A 10581-nucleotide genomic window follows, 5' to 3' on the forward strand; every position below is an offset into this window, starting at 1 on the left:
TCCTGGCAGCAAGCCAATAATAGACGCCTCAGGCTTTTAATGTATACACATACGGAATATTCCATACAACACCCCACGTGTAGTGTGGGCGTGATTTTAAACACTTCCATTGCATTCTGGAGTCCACAACTTGGACGCGCTGAATCTATGACATCAAGAGTCCCTCCGAACTGGAAGCCCCCAAAGAATGGAGATGGGACGAAATGGGGGTTGGCACCGCTGACCTCACGGGACAACTAGCAGTTCAATCCGAAGGCGAAAAAGGTGCATCACGATGGACCATCTGAGGATGTTTCGTGGCTTTGGTTCCTTGGAACACTTTTATATGCCCTGAATCGCAGGCTCAGGGTGGGTAGCAGGGCAAATGATGCCTCTCGGAACTCAAAACACCCACCATCCTAACCGAGCCAGCGATTGGATTGGCCGCTGAGCTGCCATGTTGCAGTCATCAAGTGTCGAGGAAATTTCACCTTGGAATTAAGCTTAATATCTGCGATTGAGTTCGTCGAATCCTGGGAAAGTTGTTGATCAGCCCACGAGACCAAGCAGCCAGCTATTCCCGGCCCAGATCAATAGACATGATTTTCGGGAGAGTCAGACTACTCGATAGCCGTGAAGAGCTCATTTTTGCTTTTGCTCTCCCGTCCTTTCGAAAACGTCGATCAACCACCGGGGACTATTTTTGGACTCTCCTCCGCGCTCGAGGATTCTGGCGGCTACTTCGGGGATTGAGAGAACGGGCCTATTCCCGAGGAGATCTGGATCTGAATAGTGGAGTACGGAGTAGATACGGGAGTATTCCATTCCCAGCTTTCATCACAAACCCGCAGCGCGGAGGAGGCACTCGGTTGTCGTATGCTTCTTCCATAAGTATTCACTACGTAGTTTGGCATGGCCCGAATTGAGTTCTGCATGTTCCGTTATGACGTCCCACAATCAAATTGACTTCCAAGCTCGCGAGAGACATCTGGGCAAGGGTATGACGACGGAGTAAATTTTGCGGAGCGCCAGTGACAATCAGGTACCATCTCACCTTTGCGGGCGGAATAGGCTGTTCCTGAATTGCAATACCCCATGTGGGACTGAAATGTGCCGAAGCTGGAGCAAACATGGATGCCCGACATGAATAGCAGCCGTCGCTCCGGTTGCGAGGCGGCAATTAACAAGCACGGATTGGCTGAGAGGAGGTACCGGTACTGGTGGCCCTGGTAACCAGCTGGCGTTGATCCCTTGCTTTGTTGCCCTGCCAGAGTCCGGCTAGGAAGTATTGGTACAAACTTTACGGCAGAAAAGTATATTATAATACGCCGTGTGTATCATCTCTCCACCGGTGCGAGTGCGTTGCCCGTTGCAACAGAAGTCCACCACCTTGTTCCAGCTTCATTCTTTCTCCCTCCGTTTTCCCTTTTCTCTCCTTCTTCGCTCCTTTCTCTACCTTTTCCTCTCTTCCCAGTTCCAGCCGTCCGTCGAGCTTCGGTTTCTTTGTCTTTCTTCATACCTATCCCTGTTATCTCCGTTGACCAACCTCGACGGCCTTCCTCCTGTCGACCACCACCGGACGCCTCGTATTCACGGCTTTTCATTCTTGCACGATTGACTTTGTGGATTGGCAGCCATGGCCTGCTCACTTTGACTTCGAAATCCTTGGCCACAGTATCTACTGGCTTCAGGGATATCGAAGTCGTCCTCAAAGCCGTGCGTTTGGCTGCTTTCGGTCAAAGGAAGGGGGGAAAAAAATTGAAAAAGAAAAGAGGAAAAAAAAAAAAAAAAGGCCATCTGCAGCTCGCATTGACATTGTCTACCAGTGCACCGTTGTCCTGACGACCGATTTCGTAATACGCTCCCTCTGACACTTCTTCTCTCCACGGACACCATTTCGTCGTTATCTTCCATCCTCTCAAATACTGCGCTGAGGACTAGACTATAAGCATTCTTCTACTAAGTTGGAAGCATGGAGCAATCGTCGCCGCTGGCTGCCATGCAGCCTCCTTCAGTGATGCTTCGGCATCATTTCCGTTCAGAGGCTAAGGCAGGATGTTCATCGTTTCCTGCTGTGCGAAAGTTTGGGCCGGATAGTTTTAATTTTAGGGATCTGTCCATGAAGACGGGACACTCCGATTATTTCAACACGAAAGCTCTGAGAGGGTCTTCTCCAACAGTTAGCTTGGCAGCTGACCTTTCTCAGAATTTTCACATTGATAAAAGGTATGTTGCCGGCCTGCATATGCGTAAGTACGTTTGCGTACTAATATTCCAAAAGTCCTCAGCTAGCAACGCCCCGAAGATCCCTCTTCACGGCGAGCTTGTTTGGTCCTGAAAATGGTCGTGGTATATTCTCTGCTGAGTTTGGTTCCAGAGTTAGTAATGGTATTAACTCATATCTGAATAGACAACATGACTACACCCCCGTTACCATCGTCCTCGCCTGCCCCGAATATGGAAATCATGGATATGTCTCCTTTGCCTCACAAGATACCATACTGCCATAACGCAGACTTGGATCTAGATTCCCCCACGACTGAGATTTCTTTGGCGAAGTCGCAGCAAGTTCATGCACAGCTTTCGTTAGAGGATTCACCCATGGACCTGGAACCGCCTGGACGTCCACAGTAGGTTATGCCCTCATAAGGGGGCCTTCGTTGAAGTTTATTTCTTATCTCTAACGATGTTGAGCAGGAGACACAAGCCACCCATTCTGAGGCCTTCTTTGATGCGTTCTAAAGCTTACTCCTCTGGTGATAAGGGCTCACTTGCGCCCCAACCACCACCCTTTAGATTCGCAGCTGGCAGCAGTAAGCCGACCGCTTGTTCGTCTCTTTCTCTTTCTGAGATGTTTGAACAATCGCCTCCTCGAGAATCATCCCCAAGGTTTTTGACGTCTATTTCAATGGGCCCACCCCGTCCCCGTGCTCCTTTTTCTGGTGTGGTCGGGCAATGCCGATCAAATGGCTCACCAGTAAACGGTATACGCAAGAGCTCCAATCCCTTTTGCCGACCTAGGAAACAAAGTAGAAGGTCACTCAGCATGTTCGAGCACCCCGAAGATATTGTGAACCAGGAAGAGGACACGATCATGTCCAGCCCGGGCCTTCAACCCATCGCGGATATTGACAGCCAACCAACACTACAGCTGCCGCATTTTATCCCAGAAGATGGACCGGACCAGCTACCTCGCGTGGAGAGTAGTGTCTTAGTCGACATAATTAATGGTAAATATAATGATTGCTATGATAAAATAATGATCATTGATTGCCGTTTCGAATATGAGTACGAAGGTGGGCATATAAATGGAGCTGTCAATTACACAGACAAGGAACATCTTGCCGCGGAACTCTTTGACCAAGAGCCGAAACCAAGTACGGCTTTGATATTTCACTGTGAATACTCCGCTCATCGCGCTCCCATCATGTATGTCTTTCCAGATTTCCCTTTTTTATCACGTCTTCCTTCTGATGTTCATTTTACCAGGGCCAAATATATTCGACACAGGGATCGTGCAGTCAATGTTGATATATACCCCAAGCTGACCTATCCGGAGATGTATATTCTGAATGGTGGATACAGCTCATTCTTTGCAGAGCACCGTGCTTTATGCTACCCGCAAAACTACGTTGAAATGTCAGCCAAAGAACACGAGTTCGCTTGTGAGCGTGGACTAGGCAAAGTCAAACAACGCTCCAAACTTTCTAGAGCCCAAACTTTTGCATTCGGACAGAATTCGCTTCAGATTGAAGAAAGTCCGACTGGACGATGCCGGCCTGTCGGTGATCGTAGCTGTGACCCTGATGCCCCCTTTGACCGCGACGTCGAGGTTACGCGGCTTCCTGGACGCCGCATGTTCTCTTATTGAGTTTTACCTTTAAGTCGTACCTTGTTCTGACATAAAAAGGTGCTCCATGATTTACGGACTTTATGCACCTTAACTTACCCATCGTTGCCTGCCCGGTGTGGGTTACGATATCCCAAAGCCACCACTCTTTCACCCATATTTTCCTTTGTCTTCTCATACCATTTCTTACGAAGCTTCCCGCGATTTCCTTAACGACCCCGACTGTTTTCATTCCGCTGCCTTTGGGACATTGCCGTCGGCGGAGTGACGAATAGTTCATGATTTTAATTTTAATCCACGGCATTACGCCATCAACAAGCGCTCCTGCGAATCCTCGGCAGCTCCTATCGATATCTCACAAAAGGGATCATTTCAGCAACCCCCAACGATGCAGCGATATTGATCAATATTTTAGCCCAATTAGCATCTCACACATCGCATTTCGCCATCGGTTTTCATGATATGACCTCACCTATTGTTTCCTTTGTATTTCAAAAGCTTTCCCTTGCTTTCCTTCGCATTTCCCTATCTTGAGTCACCGAAATTTTCTTCTTACGGAATACGTCGAGAGTACAACCGTCGGATACTAGCTTCTTTCCTGAGCGCTCCCTTTCTTGTCTGCCTGGATAAGCATCCAACTTTCCACTTTTTGACATGTCGGATAGGGCAGACTCCTGCGGGTATGTTCAGCCTCTTATTCCTCTGAATTTCTGGTTCGAGTATCGGCGTTGGAGGCCATTTCCATTTTTTTAGCCAGTGCGAGCAACACGTCGTGCCAACACAGGTTTGAACTATCCATTTCTTTCTTGTCATGGTAACAATTGGGACAGTCTGGTGGGCTGTTACGAAACTGCGTGATCGGTTTTTGCCAGGCTTATGACATTGCATGTCTGACAGATTTCCTTACTTCATCCCTATAAACAATACTTCAAAATAGAAATATGAAAAAAAGATCAAAACTTTTCTCATATCCGCGATGATTGTAATTCTCCGTGATTTCATAGGCTCCGCAACCGCCTAACGGAATTTGGTATGACGTCAGCGACCAAATTAGCTTTGAGCCCTAAACCCTAATTTGTATAATTACATAAGTACTTTCCCGTTACAAATGGTTACCAAAATTACGCTCCCCGTCCCTCCAAAGCTTTGACTGACCGAGCGCGGGCTGGCTTCCATGCTTCAAGACTGCTCGATGATAGTGGACCATGGACATTGATGATATCCTCGCTTCTGTCGACAGGGATGACATCAATCTCCCCGAATCTATCGCTCTCGATCATCAGCAACTTACCCGCTTTTGGGTAGCGGAACGCGCCGCTCCGGAGTTATTACCATGGCCAGGACCGCTGATGGACAGGATGATGGAAAGAGTGAGAAAACAGGTACGTCGCATCGAAATAAAGAGCTGATTTTGCTTGCAAATCCCTTTTCCTTTGGGAGAAACTGCTGAACTCAGTGCACTTTTGTTCCCAGATCGCCAAAATCGAAGACCTCTCCATCTCCGACCCCGCCAGCACCACAACAAACAATCCCACCTTCAACCTCACTCTTTCAATCCTACAGTCTGACCTCTCCCGAACGCAATTTCTCATTCGGTCATTACTCCGCCAACGATTAGCTAAATTGACGAAGCACCCGATACACTACCTTCGCCTATCCACGCCGCCGTCAGCATCCCAACAACCACGGCTCTCTTCTACACACCACCAGCAAGAAGACCCCCTCTCGCCCCAAGAACGCTCCTTTCTATCTGCACATCACTCTCTGCTCTCAGATCACTACTCCCACTCGTTTCTGGCCAGCTTTCCTCCCGCTTTGCGTAAACTCGATGATAATGCCGGTGGGACGAGCATGGTGACTGCTCCTGAGACCAAGGAGGTAGTATTTGCCCGATGTCTCGCTGAGAGTGCAGATGTGATCATTCCTGCTGAGCCGGACCAGAGCGATCGCATGAGTTTTGGGATGGGAGATAGATTGGGAGAGAGGATGAGCAAGGGTGAAGTGTGGATGGTTAGGTGGGAAGGGATCAAAGGGGCCTGGATGAAGGGAGAGGTAGAGATCCTGTGAGTAGGGTGGAAATAGTGATGGAAATTTCTTTCTTGGGTTTCATACTTAACCATGCATTGTTTACAGGCGTTGAGTATGGTTGGAGTCTGAAATGGGGTAAATTGGATCTATCCCCTTATATCCGAATATAAAAAGGAGGGAAGCATGATATGATTGATGACCTTTAGGAACGTACGCAGCCCTCTGATGATACCCTACAGCATGAGATATGTGCATTTCTACTTTTCCCTGTTCAGCAGCCTTTGCAAGGAGTTACGAAACAAATACTTATTCCAAAATGTTCTTTCATATCCTTAGTTGAAGAAACATTCGCAAAATCAGAGAGGAGTAGTCACCAAAATGTCTTCTTGAATCAGTTGCTACTTAAACAATAAGCAGAACCTCAGCACCATACACAAAGAAAAGTATTCCGTTAGGCCGTTGTTGACCGGAAATCTAGCAGGAACAAGGTCCAAAGCGCCGCTGTTAATCTGCCCAATCCGATCCTAGCTTCAGGGTATGTGCGACTCCGTAAACCTGTCCCATGATCATATTGACGCCGAATCATGAAAGCGCAACCCAAACTCAATGCCATTTTTAACAGTCAAATTTAGGCAAATTCGTGAAAATCATCTGAAACGAGGCAGACCTATGCTATGTAACCGTAGGATGCTGGTTCGACGTCCGGAAGACGCTCCAAATATTCGCGGTCGATCAAACTTTCAATTTTTTTCTTGATCATGTCCACATTGGGGACAAAGCGTGATGCGAGCTGCGAGATGACTTCGTTCACCAACTGCGAATGTGCTAGTCTTTTGCGTTGTCTAAATGGTGTCAATTCTGTAAGATGCGAAAATGGAAAGTCTGAGTCTACTTACTTCATGATTCGAACAATAGCGGCTTCAACGCTGCCTCCGCGCTCGTCATTCATCTTCTTTTCGGTTTCTGACCGTTCATCTTTGGTCTCGACCTTATTCCCGCTACTACTTACAACGCCAATCTTAATCTTGGTGAATTTGCTCTGAAACTTCTCATTGAAATAGAAGCGATCTGTGGGCTTCACCTCCTTACTCATCGGGTCCTTTTTCAGAACCCGAGTTTTCGGAGCAACTGCTAAAGACTGTAGGTTTCTTATGAGATCATGAGTCGGAATATTTGTTCGTGCTTGGATTTCCTCAAACGTAAGTGATTCACTCGCTGGAAGGTCATTGAAAAGCAGGAGGATAATCATCGCATAAGTAGAGACGTTCAGATCATGGCGCTCAGTCTTCCCATTTGGTCTCACCCACGTAGCCCGAATATCAGCGGAGCCCATTCCGGCCTGCCATGTGAGTTTTCGTCCACTATGTTTTCCTAGGTAGAACGACTCAAAACTCTGTTTGAGAAGGTCTATGTTCTTGGGAAAGTTGCATGGGGCATGACTTGCGCTATCCTTCCCCATAATTTCCATTGGCCACATTGTGCTGGTGAGAATACTCATCTCAAGTTCGATGCGTTTGGGATCAGGACCATTGCTCTGAGAAATATGGTCTTTGTAGCTGGAACTAAGATCCTCCGATATGGCCATGTCCTTGAACATAGACTCCAATCTTTGAGTAAATGTGTTTCCAACCTCCATCTTCATTTTTGATATCATCTGTCGTTCGGCATCCATACTTACGGATCGCTTCATAAGTAAACGTCGCGAAAGATGCTTCTTGTAATAGGTCTCGAAAAGATCCTTGTCTCGAATATACCGGAGCAGCGTTATTCCATTTTCAAGAAGAATGTCCACCTCTTCCTCTGACTTGCCCTTGATACCCTTTTTAAGGTTCTCATCGAAAAATAATGAGAGATATTCCGCGCTGCGGGGGTTCACGTTGATGAAATCGGAGAAACTTTTGGTCAGAGAAGCTTGCATTCCTTGATCTTTCCTGAAAGCATTTTCCCAAACGTGATCAAACCGTTTCTTCAACTGCAAAACGTCATCCACCCATTTGATAGCTGCGGCTGTCTGTAGACTAGCCGGTGATTTTTGCTCCTCTGGCGCCTTGGCTCCGTTTGACTGAGCTTGACCCCCATTTGAGGTGGGCTGTGGACCTTGTAGGTATTCTTTAGCAGCCTTATTTATCTGATTCCCAAGCTCGATTATTCTTGCCTGGACCTCTTGAGTCAGTGCGGTCTTTTGCAGATCGATTCTCGAGATGAGATCATAGATGATTGCAAGATCAGCCAAGCGGTCATTATCTAGCATCTCCTTAACCCCGCTTCCTTCCATTTTGATGATTTCTGGGATATTTTGTTTGAGTAAAAACTCATCAATAACCCACATTATCTTAGGCTCAGTACTGATGGACAGTGTGTGATGACAGCGCTCCTGTTCCTCTCGGATTCTAGTTACTGCTCTTTTGCAGAATGAAGGCGCATCTGTTGTTGATAGCAACTTTTGGCCCTCAGTCTCATAGAATCCTCGGCTAGAATCCAGGAATGCCGGCTCGAACGAGGTGATATAGAGTTTGGTTGATTCATCCTCCTCCTCTGTCTCATAGAGACCTTCCAGCATATAGATGCAATGACGGATAAGTGGTCTATCAATGATGATCCCTTCCCGCTCGAGTTGGATCAAAAATAGGATGGTCGATTGCAGGACCGAAGCAACGCTTGCCTGGCTATCCATTTCTAGACCTAGCCTGAGCACAATATCTCGGAACGAGCACATCGACGCGACATAAAGAGATGGTGAGCGATGTTCTGCAACAACCGATTTATCCTTTATCGCAATATTAGCAGGCAACGCGGCGAATGGGAGCAGCAACTCGGCGCACCATGTACATGAGCACGTCTGCAATCATCCCCATGCAAAGCTGATAATCCTCCCAGACATCTCTTATTTTGGAGAGAAACCGCTCGCCGACAACACGTCGCTCATTCTCTTGTTCCATAGCATTTGCCAGTTCCGTATTCGGGAGAAGCAAAGGTGTGATCAAGTCCGTGATCTTCTTACGTAGATTGTCCCGTAACAAGGTCCGTTCAAATTCAATCACTTTGTTATAGAGAACTAGTCCTTGTTTCTTCATTACAGCTTTGTATGCACTTCTATAAATTTCTTCAAACGAAAGACTGGAGGCGTTCTTGGTGTGAATTTCGCTCATAGAGGACGCGAGGACGTTCCACAACGTATCGAAATCTGCCGTACCGCCTCTCGACATGACCCCCTGCCAATATTCCAATATCAGCCAATCTCCTGCTACTCGTAGGATACAGATGAGCCAAGCATATTAGACGGAACGTAGGACTCCGGCCCAGATGAACAAGCGAGTGTTTCGATGACAGGCTGCTCGAATAACTGTAACTTACCGTGCGGGGGATCCTGACTTTGCCCCTTGCCTTCATGCTGGTATAAATCACGCTCCGGAGGCTTCTGAGGTATTGAGAGGCTCAGGGGAAATGTCGACACCGGGTGCGTTCTCAGGGAGCGTTTTCATGTGAACAGAGGAGGAGGATAGTTGATAAGGTGGGGTTGGCGGTGGGATTCGGAATGAGCGACGAGATCCCACCCAATGAAGTTTACATATATGAGGCCTCGAGAAGAAGCGGGCGAAATTTGAAACCCTGCACCCAAAGCCCGGTCAACGGAGCATAAGAACTGCATTGTCCCGCCCCGTGGGCGCGGAGCTCGTCGAGCAACGAACTCCAGCTCCGCTCGCTTACGTAACTAAGGGAGGATTTTCTCACGGCTCGACACCGCGCTCGCTCCAAGCTGTAGCGGCATCGACGAAGAAAGTATAACAACGCAGAGCATACAGGCTGCAATCAGCATCATGGCGGCCCCAAGGCGTTTGCTCCGAAATGTTGTCTCCACCTCGTCTCGATTTTGCGACACGGGTTTCTCCCTGACAGTCCGAAGCTCCGGCGTCAACCCTCTCTCGGCCCGCTTCGTCCATTCGAAATACACCTTCAAAAGCCAGACCTCGTCCGGTGTCGCTCCTCTCCTCGTTCGTTACAACTCTACGAATTCAACGCCCCCCAATTCCCTCACAGACAGAAAACCAGCTACTCCGGAAGAAGACGCATATAACGAAGCCCGCCGAGCCGAAGAACCTTCATACCTCATTACATTCACCTGCAAGCCATGTTCACATCGCTCCGGCCATCGAATCTCAAAACATGGCTACCACAAGGGAACGGTACTCATCATGTGCCCGAATTGTCGCAATAGACATGTCATCAGTGATCATTTGAATATATTTATGGACACAAAGTCGACGTTGGAAGACATCCTGGCCAAACAAGGTCAGTCCCTAAGGAAGGTTACTTTAGGCGAAGGGGATATGGAATTGTGGCCGGAAACCTCGAATACCACGAATTCGGAAACGGAAATTAGCGAAAAGAAATCCTGATACCTTTGACATGATAGACTTGGATTTCCGGTCCTACATCGATAGAGTCCGGATAGCTTTGGAGTTCAAGCTTTGTCTTTTTTTTTTTATGGGGAAATGGTCATAACAAAACGCTTTTCTGGGGAAAATAATGAAATCCTGCGGGTCGGGCGGCCTTGTTGATATTACGGCGTTTTCATGCGGATAGCCATGTATTATTATTTGCAAGGTGCTAAACTTCAAATCTACTTTTCATTCCATTTTCCCCGTTCCAAACAGCCTTATAAGTGTACCATTGTTTTTTGTTTTTTCAGTCCAACGCCGTCCGGAACATACTCCATTCCTGGA

General features: G+C 47.6%; 5 protein-coding genes across 5 annotated transcripts; 4 read left to right on the top strand and 1 right to left on the bottom strand.

Moving 5' to 3' along the window:
* The first annotated feature begins 75 nt into the window (after positions 1-75).
* CIMG_01138 (uncharacterized protein) lies at positions 76-1087 on the top strand. Its single transcript, XM_001247366.2, has one exon. It carries the CDS (start codon positions 579-581, stop codon positions 903-905), a length of 327 nt encoding a protein of 108 aa, XP_001247367.2. The 5' UTR covers positions 76-578; the 3' UTR covers positions 906-1087.
* A 347-nt stretch (positions 1088-1434) lies between these two features.
* On the top strand, positions 1435-4799 carry CIMG_01137 (M-phase inducer phosphatase). The gene is made up of 5 exons (XM_001247365.2): positions 1435-2205; positions 2261-2328; positions 2390-2609; positions 2677-3408; positions 3469-4799. The coding sequence occupies exons 1-5, from the start codon at positions 1952-1954 to the stop codon at positions 3848-3850; spliced, it is 1656 nt and encodes a 551-aa protein (XP_001247366.1). The 5' UTR covers positions 1435-1951; the 3' UTR covers positions 3851-4799.
* Positions 4800-5011: 212 nt separating this feature from the next.
* On the top strand, positions 5012-6126 carry CIMG_01135 (GINS DNA replication complex subunit Sld5). Its single transcript, XM_001247363.2, has 2 exons — positions 5012-5211; positions 5303-6126. The coding sequence occupies exons 1-2, from the start codon at positions 5035-5037 to the stop codon at positions 5894-5896; spliced, it is 771 nt and encodes a 256-aa protein (XP_001247364.1). The 5' UTR covers positions 5012-5034; the 3' UTR covers positions 5897-6126.
* A 395-nt stretch (positions 6127-6521) lies between these two features.
* CIMG_10684 (SCF ubiquitin ligase subunit CulC) lies at positions 6522-9357 on the bottom strand. The gene is made up of 4 exons (XM_001247362.2): positions 9212-9357; positions 8680-9101; positions 6754-8624; positions 6522-6699 (listed from the first exon to the last, which is right to left on the bottom strand). Exons 2-4 carry the CDS (start codon positions 9061-9063, stop codon positions 6525-6527), a joined length of 2430 nt encoding a protein of 809 aa, XP_001247363.2. The 5' UTR covers positions 9064-9101; positions 9212-9357; the 3' UTR covers positions 6522-6524.
* A 318-nt stretch (positions 9358-9675) lies between these two features.
* On the top strand, positions 9676-10254 carry CIMG_01133 (DNL zinc finger domain-containing protein; the record flags this gene model as incomplete). The annotated part of the gene is made up of 1 exon (XM_001247361.1): positions 9676-10254. One exon carries the CDS (start codon positions 9676-9678, stop codon positions 10252-10254), a length of 579 nt encoding a protein of 192 aa, XP_001247362.1.
* Positions 10255-10581: the final 327 nt, after the last annotated feature.

Source organism: Coccidioides immitis (genome assembly GCF_000149335.2).
Source record: "Coccidioides immitis RS genomic scaffold supercont3.1, whole genome shotgun sequence".
NCBI lineage: Eukaryota > Fungi > Ascomycota > Eurotiomycetes > Onygenales > Onygenaceae > Coccidioides > Coccidioides immitis.

Bases quoted from the DNA above. Each gene is read 5' to 3' on its own strand.
- CIMG_01138 (XM_001247366.2), top strand. From the start codon at position 579: ATGATTTTCGGGAGAGTCAGACTACTCGATAGCCGTGAAGAGCTCATT.
- CIMG_01137 (XM_001247365.2), top strand. From the start codon at position 1,952: ATGGAGCAATCGTCGCCGCTGGCTGCCATGCAGCCTCCTTCAGTGATG. The intron at 2,329-2,389 runs GTATATTCTCTG...ATATCTGAATAG, and splicing joins TGGTCCTGAAAATGGTCGTG to ACAACATGACTACACCCCCG. The intron at 3,409-3,468 runs GTATGTCTTTCC...TCATTTTACCAG, and splicing joins GCTCATCGCGCTCCCATCAT to GGCCAAATATATTCGACACA.
- CIMG_01135 (XM_001247363.2), top strand. From the start codon at position 5,035: ATGGACATTGATGATATCCTCGCTTCTGTCGACAGGGATGACATCAAT. The intron at 5,212-5,302 runs GTACGTCGCATC...TTTTGTTCCCAG, and splicing joins TGGAAAGAGTGAGAAAACAG to ATCGCCAAAATCGAAGACCT.
- CIMG_10684 (XM_001247362.2), bottom strand. From the start codon at position 9,063: ATGTCGAGAGGCGGTACGGCAGATTTCGATACGTTGTGGAACGTCCTC. The intron at 8,625-8,679 runs GTGCGCCGAGTT...ATTGCGATAAAG, and splicing joins CAGACGTGCTCATGTACATG to GATAAATCGGTTGTTGCAGA. The intron at 6,700-6,753 runs GTAAGTAGACTC...GACACCATTTAG, and splicing joins GCTATTGTTCGAATCATGAA to ACAACGCAAAAGACTAGCAC.